Source organism: Benincasa hispida, chromosome 5 (assembly GCF_027475165.1).
Source record: "Benincasa hispida cultivar pf3 chromosome 5, pf3_genome.v1.1, whole genome shotgun sequence".
NCBI lineage: Eukaryota > Viridiplantae > Streptophyta > Magnoliopsida > Cucurbitales > Cucurbitaceae > Benincasa > Benincasa hispida.
Genome location: NC_143482.1, coordinates 40319092 through 40337275, shown reverse-complemented (window position 1 = coordinate 40337275; position 18184 = coordinate 40319092). Strand labels below are relative to the sequence as shown.

General features: G+C 35.1%; 1 protein-coding gene across 1 annotated transcript; it reads left to right on the top strand.

Moving 5' to 3' along the window:
* Nucleotides 1–3315: 3315 nt before the first annotated feature.
* On the top strand, nucleotides 3316–3813 carry LOC120078696 (basic form of pathogenesis-related protein 1-like). Its single transcript, XM_039032993.2, has one exon. It carries the CDS (start codon nucleotides 3316–3318, stop codon nucleotides 3811–3813), a length of 498 nt encoding a protein of 165 aa, XP_038888921.2.
* Nucleotides 3814–18184: the final 14371 nt, after the last annotated feature.

Below are 18184 nucleotides of genomic sequence, written 5' to 3'. Positions count from 1 at the left end.
TAGGCAAGAGTTAACAACTCACTCAGGATTAAGGTCATGTTAACTTGGAGATAAAAAACCAGCAATGTAGTCCTCGAACTTGGAGATGGAGAAGCAATAATGCAACCATCGAACTTGGAGACGAAGAAGTCAAATTTGAGGACTTTTTTTACTAGACTAAACTTAAAGCTTCCTTTAAGCTACCTACGTATCCTGATAATGGATAAGGATCAAGTCATATCGTAGTTCAAATATTTTTTTTCTTTTTTTTCTTGAGTAGTCTAAACTTAAAGTTTCATTCAAGTTGCCTACGTACCCTTTATAATGACAGGGATCAAGTCATAACATAGTTCAAACGTATTCTTTTTTGTTATTAACCTTTTAAGCTCATGCAAGCGAGGAGAAACATACAGTTTATACTCTTGCATTAAAGAGTTTTTACATGTTTATGAAGCACAAAATTTCATAAGAAACTTTCTTTGATTGGGCCAATTCTTAATCCATTTTGATCAACAATATTGTACGCTCCATTTTTGTAGACTTCTTTGACGATGTAGGGTCATCCCATTTAGGTGCGAACTTATTCCCCATATTTCTCATCGTGATGATTGGTCTTCTTACAACAAGTACTAGATCAAAAAATAAATGATCAAGGCTTCACGTGCTTGGCTCGATTGCCAAGCCTGAAAAGACAAGGTGAAAAGATCAAATAAGGCACAACAGCCAGGGTTGGAGTTTTTTAATTATGGGACTACGCTAGAGTTTTGGAAGTTGAACCTGACATTACTAAAGGAGAAGAGTCAAGATAGATAGAAGTTAGGCTCGACAGTTGAGTTCGACTTGATAGAACAGGGTAGATGAGACTTAACATGGAGCAGATGAGGATGACATGACAATGTGTCAGTAGATTGGACAACCCACAAATAAGGTAAGGCTTAACTTGATAGCCAAGCCTTACATGAGAAGGCAAAGATGAAATGATTTAATGTGGAACGGTAAGCAATGGTGATGTAATTAATTTTCACCATATTAGACAAATCAAAATCTTAAAAGTTTTGATAGGCTTGTTTGAGGAAGAGGAGAGAAGATTTTGGGGATGCTATTGTCGAAGCCAAGTAGTCCAAGGAAATGGCATAATACGAAGGATAGAAAGTTGAAGCAAAAGAAGGAGATTACAATGAGATGCCAAAGTTTGCTAATGAAAGCAGAAAGATTAACTCCACTTAAGTGTAGGAGAAAGAAAATTGGAGAACTAGCTAGATACAATGACGATTTAGTCAGCACTCCCAATGAGGCTTATCTCAAGGGTTTAGTCCCAGGAAGACAACAAATGGCAATGTGGTACACCTATGCACTTTGGAAAAAAAGACGAGCACAGTGTAAATATGTTGCTTAACACTGCTTAATTGGACGGATGCGCATAAGGAGGTCAATTGTACCTTTCTGGGGAAAAAGATTTTAATTGAACACTAAAAAAAAAGGTAAAGAGTCCAGGGTAATTGGGAAGGGCAAGTTTGTTATAATAAAATTAGGCCGATTAAAGGAAGGTATGACATAAAATTCAGAGAAGAAGATCAAGTCGGAAGGCAGCAAAAGGTAAAGAGCAATACTCTCAAGATTACATCTCAATGGTACGACCAAAACTTTGTTCCAAACTTGGCAGAGGGGTTTAATATTATAGGCAAAATTAGACAGAGGGGGCAAAAAATATTTTTGACATGTATCAAATTTAACATTAAAAAGTGAATGCAAGAAGTGAGGATAAGAAAAAAGAGAGAAGTTGGTTTGGGTCGAGCTCATACTACTAGGGCCAAGGCCCAGCCAAAGGAAACAAACCTGTTTTCTTGGGGGAGTTGGTGGGAGAATCCCTACTCTAAATAGAAACAAGGATAGTGAGAAGTCGGACCAAAGAAGACAAGAAATAAGGTTGAAAAGCATGAAGGAGAGGTAACTTAGAAGTTCTAATTTTTTCATCTCACCTAATTTTGTTACTGACTTAGGTATCAAAGCTCTATTTCTTTCTTTTGTAGGAATTCTCTTCCTTGAATTTCAAATTCACAGTTGTTGTCATGTGGTACTCAAGTACGTTTTTCCTTAGACAAAATTTGACATCAACAATTGAACTTGAATGAGTTTCAAATAATAAATATATGTTGTAAAATAATTTAAATGATATGAATTTTAATAAGAAAATATATATTTTTCATAAAACGAGGAAAAGAACATATTTGAGGGTGTGCTTCCTCTTCCTAGAAAATTGTTCCCTACAAAATCTTTCTGTATTCCATGTCTCTTACAAAAAGTTAGTCCTACAAAATCCTTTTTAGTCATTTATTAAGGCCACACAATAAAAAATGCTTTGTGGACAAGATGAAGATTGCCAAAACAAATCTCCAACAAACTAATATATTTCATGTTTAGCCCTAAACATTTTTTGTTTTTGGTTTAATTATAAAATGAACACAAAATCAATTTTAATGCTTCCGTCTAATGTGATTATTCCATTCATTTAATATTTATACTTCCAATAAAATCTTAACATTAATCATCTGATTGGTAATTTGAAGTTAATTGTTATTCAAATGGACAAAGTACTTTTTTCGAACAAGAAATGTACCTAAATATATTTTAAAAAGACTAATTATCACGAGGAGTTTGATAGAGAAAAATTCATTTGTGTAATTTGCAGGCTATTTTATTTTATTTTTACTAAGAAGAAAGGGTACATGTTTATTATAAAAAATGTGTATAATTATCATAAGAAAATATGTATTTATCATATCCAAATCAAGATTTTAAATGTCAATATTGACAAAAATATGTCAATGTTTCAACTTTATATGAATGTCTATGTGAATATCGACAAAATGTTGGTGTCAATCGACTTTTTAGAGCATTTTCTTACCTCGATAAGTTTAGATTTATATTGTTGTCAATGTTAGATTCACATCATAGATATTTTATTGATACTATGTTACATGTTTCTTCAATTTTTCTAAGATGTAAAACAAATGTTGAATCATTCTTCAGATTGATGTTGAATCTATACACATAAGAAAATATCGTGGTTACACCGAAAATTTAAAACCTTAATCCACATATATACAATATACTCTATTATTAGTAATATATATTAATGAATTAGTTATTGAAACGATTGAGATAATTTCTTTGTTGTCCCACACTACTATTAGACATTTTCTCTGTCTTCCAAAAAACCCCTAAAATGGACCCATTCCCAACTTTCGTCTCTATATAAAAAGCCCTTAGCTAAGCCAAACCCCCAACATCAACATTCAACACAATTAACCATTCTTCCAATTATAGCTTACAAATATGGCATTTGCCAACGTTCTCTCCTCTCTTTGTCTGTTGGCGTTAACCCTAGTCTTAGCTCCCATTTCCCCCATCGAGGCAAAAAGCTACCCTAAGAACTACATAGCCGCCCACAACGCCATCCGCGCGGAGGTTGGCATCGAGCCCCTCCATTGGAACGCCACTTTGGCTGCCTATGCTCAAAATTACGCCAACACAAAGATTGCCACTTGTCAAATGGAGCACTCTGGAGGGCCCTATGGCGAAAACCTAGCAGAGGGATACGAAGTGATGACAGCAGAGACGGCGGTGAGTCTATGGGCCGATGAGAAAAAACATTATGACTACAATTCTAATACATGTGTCAATGACTCTAGCCATTGCCTCCATTATACACAGTTGGTGTGGAGGAACACCAAATCTGTTGGTTGTGCCCAAGTGAAATGCCAAAACAATTGGGTTTTTTTGATTTGCAACTATTATCCTCCAGGCAACTATATAGGCCAACATCCATACTAACTTTTTAGATGATTAATTATAAGGTTTATTAATGGTTTTTTAATAAAGAAAAAAAAAACAAAATTAAATAATCTTTTTCGTTATTATGTTATATTCTATCCATATTAATTTTACTATTTTTGTATGCTAGCTTTCTAGCTAGCCTTTGGACGTAGTACATGAATAATATTATTGTCAAAGTGAACTTAACTTAATTAGCACTAATTGATGTATTACACTCTCTTATTAGAATTAGATGTACAAATTCTCATTCCTTAATTTGATTACTAAAAATTAATTTTAATTGAAACATAGCTCATTAATTTCATCTACCAGTTTATTTCATAAATTTTTGTAACCTTTATCGTCGATCTAAAATAAAATTTCAAATGAATCAAAGGAGATTTTAAGGAACATTATATTGTACATAAACACTTAAGGATATATATTATACAGAAGAAACATTTTTCATTTATGTCCACAGACTATTGGAAAATTGGATCTGATAGCAACATTTGAGGTTCCATTTTGAAGAATAGCAAAAATCGAAAATTTTTTCGAATTCTAGCAAGTTTCATCTAATGCAGGTATATGTGATTTTCTAAAATTTTAAATTGCGTTTAATGATATCTTGTATTACACCATAATTAAATTTTACCCTTCCTATATTTTAATATAAAAAAATCACAAAAGTCCCTCTTATTTGTCTGAAGTTAAGAAATAATAAAAAAAATTCTTTTCAAACACGTTTATATCAATTTTTCATTTTTTTTATTATTTTTTTTACAAATCTTTTATCATCCTTATTATTACTGTTTTCATTATTTCTATTTGTATTTTTTTAATCTTGTATTGTCTTTATTTTTCAAATTTTTCTTTCTTTATTTTTTTCTTTTTACTTTTTTTTTGTTTCTTCTTCTCAAATACCTCATAATTTATTAGAAAATGAGTGCGATAACGCTCCCGACCTACTTTCTTTCTCATAGTTATTGCCTAGAAAATCAATGTTTGATGATTTATCCTCTTAGATCTATATGTTTAATCTTTCATCCCGTGGTTGTTATTGCTTTTACAAAAATAGTTCATTTAACAACTTGATTTTCTTCAAACACTTTCTAGAAATTTTCTTTGATAGGAGTACTTGTGACGTGTGATCTTGATACAAGCTATTTGATTTGGTTGCTCAGGAGAAAATGTACACATGGATTATCGGAAATATGTATTAGCATATCCAACATCAAGGTTTTAAAATTATGTTGACAAAATTATGTTGATATTTCAACTACAAATAAATATATCAATGACAATATCCACAAAATGTTGATGTCAATTGACTTTTTAGACCATGTTTTTTACTTTGGTAAGTTCAAATTCATATTATTATTATATTATAGTTACATTAGTGATATTTTGTTGACATCATAGTTGCATATTTCATCGGTTTTTTTAAGTTTAAAAAATCGATGAAATATACAACTATTAGACATAAGATATTATATAAATGTTGAATCATAGATTAGATCAATAAACATAAGAAAATATTGTGGATATGTTAACAGAAATATAAAACCTTAATCCTTATTATTAATATACATTAATGAATTAGTTATGAGAAATGATTGAGAATTTCTTTGTTGTCCCACAATGCATTAGACCATTGCTTTGTCGACCACACACTATCATTCAGAACTCTTTCACTTGGTAATAACATCAGTAAAATAATAGATTTATTTATTTTTAGAAATTTGATCAAACAACATTATATTTCAAGTTGAGATGATTTAGAATTATTTTTAAACTTTTTTTCTTTATTAAAATTTAAATTTTCAAATTTGCACTTTAATTAATATCATTAATTAGTCTGCATAATTATTATCTTATTATATTAAAACAATAACATACATTAAAATGAACCCCATTATTTTTCTTTTACTAGAAAATCTTTGTCAAAGTCTTTAAATGAAAAGTCCTATGTGCTATCTTTCAAATTTTTTAAAACCTTAAAATTATGTTTAAAACAAAATACAAAAACATTATCAAATTAGAATATAGGTTATTATTTTTATTAATTCTAAAACTTAAAGAACATTATATATATATTAAAATATCTCATAATACTTTTTTTCTTCAAGTTTAATAGCATGGAAATGATAGATTTGTGTTCGGTTGTGGCAAAATATTAGAAGAACACATATTCCATGTCTAAAATATTAAAAAAGCGATGGACTCCTAACACTATAAAAAAGTCTATGCCTTTGGGTCAACCACAGTTTGAAGTACTTTAAGTTTGATTGTGTTAAATTTCCTTTATATTCTCTAGGTTGAGAGTGAAATTAAAGAATATGAGTAGTACAACAATTTTGAAAGAGTACTCTTGTAATTTGTGCCATTAAAATAATTTTTAACATAGATGAAATCTTTTTGATCCATAATTTTCTCGTTAGTATGGAGTTTTTTCATGTTGATACTTGTGTTCCCAGATTTATTGTCATTTTTATTAATTTTTCTATTATTTTTCTGCTTATTTTTGTGATAGAAGTATGGAGTTTTCCTGAACAATTTGAAACTCTAACTTTCCTAGTGTAAATTTATTATTCAATTGAATTATATTCTGATTAAGAATATGTATGAGTGACAATTTTTTTCTTGATATGAACTTAACACTTGCTAAATGAGGAATATAATTTATCAACAAACTTTTTTTTCCAGGATTTTAATAAATTTTTGTGTAATTTGTGTTAATTGAAATAACCTTGTAAAGTGGAATGATATTAATTGGTAAAATAATTTAATTTAATAGATTGTCATTTCCTTTAAAGAAAGATAAAAAGAATCTACATTTGAAAAGTACAGTCAAACCGAGTTATTATACTGAGGTATTAGAAAATTTCCATGTTTCAAGATGAAAGACTACAAATATATATATATATATATATATAACAACAACAATAATAATAATCAAATTAGGGTACTCATGTTATAAGCTTCCCTAAGAAATTTCACCATCTTGTTTACTTGGAAAAGTAAAACAAAAGAAACAAAAAGACAGAGAGGATTTGTCTTATAATTATGGTTGTCCATCATTTTGAATTAGTAGGATAATGAACAAATCATGGGAAAACATAAGGGAATGAGTAGGTTTGAGGATTTTGTATTCCGAAAATGATGGGTCTCACATTCGTATATTGAGATAGGTCAATATTGGTTACTTTTACTTCTTCGCATGGCAAGTTGCTACTACAAACAAGTTGCACAAGTTCCTATAATATTCTTGAAGCCCACTTTACTAATCTTAATCTTTGACGGAATCTAAAAAATTAAAATGAAAAGTTTATTTGTGAAGTCGATATGAAGAATTTCAAAATCAAAGTTTTGAGAATGATCAATACCTTACGATTGCACTGATTCCATGGGCAGTACTCTTGGTCTATGAGAATTGGGTTGCTAAGGTTGACCATTATAATGTCTGAAAAATGCATATTGGTTGCAGTGCCAGCAACGGGAGAGACTAGCCATGTTTTGATCCTAACACCATTAGTGGTGTTCATTATGGTGCAGTTCTTCACTACGACACCTTCATCGGGTTCTTCATTAGTGTATTTCCCAAGACTTCCTATGCTTATTCCATGACCAAGCCCACATGTCACGTTGGTGACTTTTACTCGTTTGCGTCCATCTCAAAGGGAGATGCAATCATCTCCTGTTGCGATTCGAGACTTTGTGATTGAGATCCCAATCGATCGACCAATGTGTATTCCATCTGTGTTGGGACTATTTTCTGGTGCAATTATGTTGACACCATAGAATGAGAGGTTGTTGCATCCTAGGATGTTGATATGGATATTCTTGCTATCAAGTGATGTTATTCTCTTCACAATTGAATTGGTAATGAAGTTGAACCTTAAACTCTGCTCATTTAATATACAACATGTCATGTCAGGGTGAAGCCACAAATTTTTAATAGGAGGGGCAAGATCATGATCAATTTATTTTTTCCAATATATAATTTTTATACTTTCAAAATTTAGCACCTACTTAATGTTTGTAACGGTTAAAATTGATTTCTAAACTTAATTCTTTAAACATTATCATAAGTATTTACCATTATGTTGTGACCAATGAGATTGGAAAGAAAAATAATGCAAGGTATATAGTTCTTACAATAGGGAGATCAGCAAAATTTATGTTTTTATGGCAATCATTCTTTTCCCAACCTGCCTTTCCTTGACCATAAAAAACTCCTTCATCTGATAGTGTTAATCTATCAACATATGCAAAAGTAATCCAACTATCCCCTTGGGGTGTTTTGGAGCTTGCAATATTCCTCAAAGTCGAATTTCAATAGGGCTCTAACAAGGGCCATTAAATTTTCCTTCACTTACTTTAAACGTTCCTCTTGGAATTACCACCGCACTTGGACGAAAAGATGCACATGCATCATTCCATGCATCTTTCAATGACTATGTTTCACAAGTAACAAAAATTAGCAAAGACAATTTATCAATTCAATAAGTAATCACTTTCACTTTCATTTTATTGTGTGTGTTACCTTAGTGATATCAACACTAATCCCAATATCACCATACTTCCTCGAAGGAAAAATAACATCGACATGGGATCGAGTCTCCACTTTAAATGATAACAATGACATCAATAATATAGTAGTTAAGAAGCTCAATTTAATCACATCCATATAGTCTTTTTTTCTCTTTTAACTTATTCTTTATGTAAGATGTTTGAAAATTTGTCTGAAATTGATGTTTTATTTTGCATTAGAAACTCTCTATATATATGAATTGAAGAATAAAAGACAAGTTGCAATGAAACCAAAAGATGTTGCATAGGTTGTAAACTTGATGTGTGACATTATTAACCCACCATCCCTATTTTTTAATCTAAACACAAATTGATAACTAAAATTTGTTTATTGTGGACAGTTATTTCATTAAGGGTGTGTTGCAAACGTATACTTCCCTCACTCACCCAATAACAAATTTATTTAAGAAACTAAACATTGGCCAAAACAAAACAAAGCTTTTTGTGGCCATAAACTAATTGTTGCCTAATTAAATTATGCTAAGGTTTTGAAAAATTACAAAACTAATATGGCATAATATTTGGTAAAGAAAACCAAATTTAGAGAAAATTTGAAAAGCTATAGAATTTGGTATAAGATTTGAGAAGATTACATAAAAAATCAGCAAATCTCGGTGTGTAATCTGAACCAAAAAATAAATCCATTCATCACCCTAAATTTTCTTTAAAATGTAAAATGAGAACATTTTAGGAAAAGAAAACACACAACAAACGAAAGCCATGATTCAACTCTTCAAAATGCTAGAAGCTAGCATATAATTATCTTTTTCTCAACATCTCATATGAAAAATAAAAGATGTGACTTTTTACTTGCTTTCTGCACATGTTTTAATTTTGGGTGTGTTTTCCATGTATACCACCAAATCACAGAGATTGTGGCTAAAACAATCAATATAAAACTGTTCCACATCTGTTTTTCAACAAAAGTTATTATAGCATGATTTACTCTAAGCCCATTTGATAACGTTCTCGTTTCCTATTTTTTGTTTTTTGTTTATTGTTTCATGTTTCCTCTTTTCTACGAAAAAGAATATGTTTGATAACTATTCCCTTTCTCTGTTTTTGGAAATAAAGAAATAGAAATATAAACTTGTTTGATAACTATTTCGGAGCTTTTTTTTTTAATATTGTGATTAGGAAAACAATTTATGGAAATATAGTGATTTTGAAACTATTTACAAATCTATGGTTGTTTTGTAGTTTTCGAGGGCGGAGATTTTGTGTAAAATATTTTGTCGAGGGTTCAACCCTTTGACCTGTTGAAAATTAAAAAAAAGGTCAACCCTCGACCTCAAGCAAATTGAAGAAGATGACAAAATTTGAAGAAGAGGTTGAGGGTTCAATCCTTGACCTGTCGAAAATTAAAGAAAAGGTCGAAGGTTTGACCCTCGACCTAACGGAAATTAAAGAATCGTTTCGTAATTATACACGACCGCACACAAATGTTTAGTAAATTACAATGCGATCGTTTAGTAATTATACACGATTGCACACAATCGTTTAGTAAATTACTATGTGATCGTTTAGTAATTCTTTATTAACGTAACAATAGATGCAAACTTCCGGAAAGAACAAGGGAATGATGAACAACTTTTTTATTAGACGACAGGAATCAAATAAGATTAATCGGTCGCTTACGAGACGTTAAACGATCGTTTACAATTTTTCCACGATGGCTCAGTATGACTAAATGATCGCTTACTAAATCCTTTGCGATCGCCCACAAAGTCCTACACGATCGCTTAACTATTACAATTACACGATCACCTTCTCAGAACCTATACGATCGCATACCTTATACTATATGATCATCTACCAAATGCTACACGATCACTGAGCTTTACTACATGATCGCCTAGTGGAAGTAGACGATGAGCGGCACGCTGCAATGGATTCTTCATGACAGCATCTGCCGAAATCCCACTCTCGAAAGCTCTCTTTCCTCACTACACGATCGCCCACAAACTCCTACATGATCGCTTATCTATTACTATTAGACAATCGCCTTCTCATAACCTATATGATCGCCTACCTTTTACTATACGATCGTCTACCAAGTGTTAGACGATCACTCAGCTTTATTACACGATCGCCTTGTGGAAGTAGATGATGAGCGGCACACTGCGATGGCTTCTCCACAATAGCATCTTCCGATCTCCCACTCTCGAGAGTTATCTTTCCTCACTACACGATCTCCCACAAACTTCTACACGATCACTTAGCTATTACAATTAGACGATCGACTTCTCAAAACCTATACGATCGCCTATCTTTTACTGTACGATCGTCTACCAAGTGCTACACGATCGCCTAGTGGAAGTACACGATGAGCGGCATGCTGCGATGGTCTGTCCACAATAGCGTCTTCCGAACTCTCACTCTCGAAAGCTCTTTTTCCTCACTACACGATTGCCTACAAACTCCTACACGATCGCTTAGCTATTACAATTAGACGATCGCCCTCTCAAAATCTATACGATCGCCTACCTTTTATTATATGATCGTCTGCCAAGTCCTACACGATCGCTGAGCTTTACTACACGATCGCCCAGTGGAAGTACACTATGAGCAGCACGTTGTGATGGCCTCTCCACGACAGCGTCTTCCGAACTCCCACTCTCGAAAGCTCTCTTTCCTCACTAAACGATCGCCACAAACTCCTACATGATCGCTTAGCTATTATAATTAGAAGATCGCCTTCTCAGAACCTATACAAGCGCCTACCTTTTACTATATGAATGTCTATCAAGTGCTACATTATCGGTGAGCTTTGCTACACGATCGCCTATACGATGACTAAACAATCACTTATTAAATCCTCTATGATCACCTACAAAATCCTACAAGATCACTTAACTATTACTATTACACGATCGCCTTCTCAAAACCTATACGATCGCCTTCTCAGAACCTATACAATCGCCTACCTTTTACTATGGGATCGTCTACCAAGTGTGACACGATCGCTGAGCTTTACTACACAATCGCCTAGTGGAAGTAGATGATGAGCGGCACTCTGCGATGGCTTCTCCACGGCAGCTCTCTTTCCTCACTATACGATTGCCCACAAACTCCTACACGATCGCTTAGCTATTACTATTAGATGATCACCTTCTTAAAACCTATATGATCGCCTATCTTTTACTATACGATCATGTAACACCCCGCCCCGAGCCCGCATTCTTAAGCCTGAGGAAAGGCATGATATTTACTAATGCTACTTTTATTAACCTACTAGTTTCCCTTTAGAACCTTATTTATTATAGCAGTGGAAAAATATTCTTACATGCTTTATTTAGGAAGCTAGTTTACAAATTCAAGTTGCATTTACATGGGTGACACTACCCCGACTACTAATCTCATTTAGTACTATTTCTAAACTCGTGGCAGACTTTGACCAACACCGCAACCTGGACTCTTCTGCTACCTTTGAGAGAAACACGGAAACAAACTATGAGCTTTACAAAGCTAAGTGAGTGGTATCACAAATACAAGTCTTTTATAGATCACAAGTATTATCACGAGGTTCCAATGCAAACCTCCACCATACCATGAAGCTTTTCATAAACCTACCTACACACACGGTAGATAATTAAAATTCATCTCTAAAAATATCAACCTATGTGCACATAGTTCTCCCTTTCGTGGGCTCAGAAGCTAGGTCCGTCGGCCCTCTGACCATCACATTCAAGGTTTTTCCGTCCCACAGGCTCAAGAACTAGACTTCTTGGTCCCCTGACCATTCTGTAAGGATTTATTTTGGGCTCAGGCTCTAGGTCCACAAACCCCAGTGACTTGTTGAGATCTTTCTTCCCAGGTCACCTGGTTTCCCTTGTTCCTTCGTTGGACCCTTAAAGTTTCGCCTTGAAATTCCTTGGCGAAAGTTCAGAGTCTAAAGTTTATTCCCCCTGGCCCGACTATTTCCTCACTGGTGAGCACCTCTCGATTTTCCTTGAATTTGACAGCCTTAGAGTTAGAATTTTATCAAGGCAGCAATCACACTAAATCTACATTTAATTTAGAAACACTTGGTTCAAAAATCACCTGATTTGCACGAGTAGTTTGGAAAAGTTTCTTGCTTGAAGTTAGACTAGGTGTCTGTTCATACACCCTGCTCCCTTTGGCACCTTTGGTTGTACCTCTTCCTGAACAATGCCTTCCTTCCTTCTATGAATATCTCTTATTCTTTCCTTTCTTTGTGGTTTTTATGTACTTAACCGATTTATGGGTTGAAGTGAGGCGCTCGGCCCCTTTTATAGGCGTCTAACCCTTCTTCTTTGCCCCACACCTTTTCCATTGTTCATAACCAGGTGTATTCCTCGCATCCTGCCAACTCCCAGCCTTTTCCACCCCCTGTTTGATGTGTTTTTACCCTACACTATCAATGCAACCCTTATATCAACGCAACCTTAGGTGTCTTCCCCTTCTGTAGCCAGCACTTAAGGCTTAACTTTGCATGTCTTTTTGTTCATCCACCTTATTTGCTTAAGGCCTAAGATTTCTTCCCAATAGGCCACATGTTCGGATGACGACATGGAATGCGTTCATTCAATCTCATATGCGCCCATCTACCATAAATGCGTCCATTCACCTCATTTGCGTCCATTCAATTCGTACAACATACCTACGTCTGGACACCATCCCCGGCGTATGCATCCATCCTACCTTTGCATCCTTGCGGTGTCTTTTAAATCTCCACATAATGCCCTTCCAGCCTGTCACACCCTGCCCCATACCACCTTCTTAGCCTAGAGAAAAACGTGACTGCAGTAGTTACCAACCCTTGGGCTGACACTTACTGCCTAATAACTCTTATGGAATAACTCTGATACCAATTATAATTCATATAGAACGGGACGTCTTTAGGCCCACAATTTATTAACTTAGAAACATAATACGTTTAGAGTCATTACAACACTAGATTTACAAGTCCCAAAACCCACAAACCCTAGTCCCTATATGAACAATAGTAACATGTGTACAATATTAACCGTAACCACCTAGCAAACGGTTATAAGTCTTTTAGTCCTTTAGTGGCGGAACAGATACTGAGCTATCTTCAGAGGATTTGACCGCTACCTGTGGGGGAAAAACAAAACATTTGAAAACGGGGTGAGCTTACGCCCAGTGAGTGACCGAGAAAACATAGTAAAATCTCATGCATGATTTCAGAAGATAATTTTATCTGAAATATAATTTAATGCAGCATAAACAATTTCCAAGTGTAATGTATATAAAACTATTTTAAACATAAAACAGTAAAATCATTTCTCAAATCAAAGTACTGTACAACTGGTAAAATAATCCCAACACCAACTACTAGTCCAGAGAGAACCCTTTTGCACAATCTCTGACTTTATTCACCTATGTCCACATTAGGTACTACTGCTCCGATACCTTCTCCTTGTACTTCAGTATCGAGCTACTAGGATACCTTCTCCAACGTACTTGGGTATTCCATTGGCTTGGTACCTTCTCAAACGTACTTCAGTACCAATAGATACCTTCTCCTTGTACTTCAGTATCTAGTTGGGTGGATGCCTTCTCCTTGTATTTCGGCATCGCATTTTACCAAAACTATTTATAAACAACTTTTCTCTTTAAAGCATGTACAGTATAACAGGCATACAACATGGCTTTAAAGATGGTAACGCATGCTGGATAAAATCAATACATATACATATGTAAATAGTTTTTCAACAATATGCATGCGTTCAAATCACAATTCAAACTTGCTTGGAAACCACTTTATAAAACTAGTAGGCATGAGAATTATATTCGCAAACATGCTTTCTGTAAATGTTGTAATCAAAACAGTTTAAAACGTTTTAGTTCAAAAACATTTTAGCCACTCACCTCGAATTCTTAGGAACTTTTCACTCTAGTAGCTCCTCGGGTCCCTTTTTCACCCCTCGAATCCAGATTCAACTTACAACTTAGATTACTCATAGTTCCGAAACTTATGTGGAAATACTTCCTTCTACAAACTTATTCTAAAATTTCTTAGGAATCTTACCTTAAACTTTCAGCTCTGAATTCCTCATGGTTTGGCTGGAATCTCAAAATCTTCAAGACTGGCCCAGACTGATTCGATAGTCTGACCCTTCTATCTTCTTCTCAACCTCCAGCCCAGTTACTTTGAGCTTTTTCCTCCGGCAGCCCTACTCTAAAAACTAGACTTCCAGAGCTTTCAGATGGCTTTTAGAATCACTCCAAACCACGAGTAGATTGGAAGATCCTCTCGTCCAAATTTGACACATTCCTCTAAACCCTCACTGCCCTCTACATTCTCTACGAAATTTATGATTTTTGTGTGATTTGAAAACGAAATCCCAACTCACTATTTATAGGTGTTCAAATTGCTCGTGGGATTGACAGCACCTACTTGGCTGCATGGCCAAATGTTTAATCCTCCCTTTATCAACGTAAGCTGACTTCACCGTGGTTCAATATGTTCTTCCCAAACGCATCCAACACAATTTCTTAGAGTTTAAGAATTTCTCTTAATCGGACAACTAAATTTTAATTGACGTTTGCCCTTACGTCTTCAAGCTTTGTTTGTATTCAAATTAGGGTTTTTAAATGCATAATCCACCCCAATGCATCCAAATACATCTCCCAGAAGCTTGCTCGGCCGTTCAATGTATAGGCAAGGCGTGGGCGTGACGTTCGAATCGGACAAAGCAAGGCTAACGCATAGGCGCCCTCGCTCTTTCTACTCTCGGTAGGGTTGTTCCCTCCACTCATGGCAGTGTCGCTCTCTCCCACTTTCTCGCTCAAAATCTCGCTCTCTCCAAGTTTCTCTCCAACCTTCTCTCCTAGTTTCTCTTCTATCTCGGCAGTGTCGCTCTCTCCAATTTTCTCTCCCATTTTCTCTCCAATCTTGCTCTCTCCCAGTTTCTCTCCAACTTTTCTCTCCACTCTCGCTCTCTCCATCTTTCTCTCCAACTTTTCTCTTCAATCTTTCTCTCGAACTTTTCTCTCCAATCTTTAGCAATTGTGAAAAATGTTCCCCATATATTTTCTTTTACCCGTTTACTCACCACTTAATGATATTTTTATACGGATCTTCCAGGATAATTCCAAAATAATATTTTCTATATTTTCCTTAATTCCTTACTCCGTACTTCACCTAATTTTTCATACTTAGCCGTATTCTTCCTCGAATTTTCCAAACTCATTCTTCATATTATTCCACATTAATTCCACGTACTTAATTTCTATATTTATTCCCACTTAATATTTTTCCTCAACTTTTCCAATATTATTTTCTCCTTTCAAATCTCCATTCCTTCTTTCACCAATCACACTAACTGTTTTCAAAAACCTATTTATTATAAAAATTTCATTACAATTTTATCAATTAAAGCTCAACTTAAATTATTCAAGGAAAACCTACTTAACACTTAAAAATTTCCTTTCTCTTAACTTAGGATTTAACTTTCACTTAGTTAATTCCTTTTATCACTTGATTAAGTAAGGAAAATAGAAATTCGGGTTTCACACAGCCATTGCCACCTAGAACCTTTCCCTATACGAGACATACTTTCCTCGGTTATGCCATTTTCAATTAATGCAACCTTACCTTATGCATCCATTAACGCAACTAGGTCACATATGCTAGATACTCGCAAGGCTCATCCTTAGTCGTATGCCCTCTACCGCACGGCTTACCTTTTCCCTATGTGCTCAACTAGGATTATGACCAACCCTCTGCTACCGCATGCTATTTGCTCAAGCCTTGCCCTATGTGTCCACATGCCTCGGATGTCCTCAGCACATAGCACATCACCAATGCCTAACAACCTTTGGGTCGACTTGGTTCTCAACTCAACACCTCATGGTATAGCTCACCATCGCCTAGGGTCTTGCTAACGCATCCCTTATGACCAATGCAACCAACCTCATGAATCTTATTACCGCAAGCCTTAGTAACGCAAGCACAATTCACCATGCATCCACCATAGCCTATTTCATCACCTAGCTCATTCTTTAGCAAGGCCGCCACATAGCACCATCGCGTAGCATCGCCGCATACCCTCGCGTAGCATCACCGCACACCATCGCCGCATACCATCGTCTAGTATTGCCACATGCCTCCATTGCGTAGCACTGCACCTTTTTACCACACGATCAACTAGCGCGCACCACTCCAATGCCCAGTGCCCTTGTCCGTGCAACTTGAGGCTGCCGCATGCGTTTTTCTAACCTCTCAAAACATTGGTTGCCGCATGCATTTCTCTTAGCCACAATTTGGCTTCCTTCAACGCCCCAAATAACCTCTAAATGAGCAAGGCCAATGCTGGAACAACAATTAGTCAATTTTCTAACTTCCAACGTATGGGTTATACTTAGCCAATTTGTACTAGTTAAAGCTTATTGCAAAACTACTTAACAAATCTATTTAAACACTTAGTATTTTCCTACTTTTTGAATAGAATTTAACTTGTACTTAGTTAATCCCTTTTATTTCCTGTTTATGTAGGGAAAATGAGAATCTGGGTTCCACAGATCGTCTACCAGGTGCTACACAATCGCTGAGCTTTACTACATGATCACCTAGTGGAAGTAGACGATGAGCTTCATGGTTGTATAGACAACTATGCAAGGCAACATGACCTGAGGTTCGTGAGACAGCTGGGCGTCTCATACTTTTGAAACTATGGGCTTGGGAGCAATTTCCAACAATGTCTCCACAGCTACAACATGTCAATGACGCTCAGTTAGCTAGACGAGCCTACGTTCTTGGTATGTTATTTTAATTCAAATTAATTTTTATATCACCGATCTAGTTAATTTAGAATCTAAATTATCAATTTAAAAATTTAGGTAGAGAGACAAATTTTGTGTGACTAGGACAGCCACACATGTAGTCAGCCAGTACAGATACATGTTTGATTTGCTTCAACCTAATCAGGTACATTAATACTGAACCAAATTGGTTATTTTATACACATTTTTATTGTATTTGTCTTTAATGTTCTCCAATATAATATTTTGTGATTCAAGTTATTTGGGAGCCATACAAAATTATTATACATACTTTGCTTATTTTTATACGAATGGTCAAAACATATGGTGGACGATGAGTCCTCTCATATGTTTTTACATTGGTGAGTGGCATCTTCTTGACAGAGTGATGAGACAATTTGGTTTTCGGCAGGATGTCCCATCGCCTTGTAATACTGAACCTCTATTGCATAATATCGACTTAGAGACTATAGATTGGTCCGAAAAAGTTGCACATTTGGTAGTGCGATGGCACTATCGTACAAGGTTTATTGCAGTTGAGGTTTCTATGATGTCACCCAAGACTACATTCATTGGTATAATAATATCACAAGGCACTACGTCACTCGTCTGAGAGCAACTGTGGGTCATCTGGTAAATGAATAAATATTATTTAATTATTTTTAATTTAAATTTATTTTAAATATTATCTAATTGTTTTATAATTTACACAGATCGAACGACAGTAGACTCTGTGATGTTGCGAATGATCCAAACCAGGTTCTTGCTATATGTAGTGACAACCAAAGCTATATGGAGGAGATACATTATATGTACGATATACCTATTGTTCCTCCACCAGCTCCTAGACGTAGAGGACCTGTTTGGGAAGAGGATTAGTTTGATGAGGTTGCCCATAATGTGGAAGAGTTGTCCCCTGTGATGCAGACGCAGAGTCAAACTGATTATGTTAGTTTGATGATGATGATGCCAACGTTTGGTTTAGGACATTATGACTCAGAGGCTGGTTCTTCGTCTTCATACGTGCATGGACATGGTCGGGGTC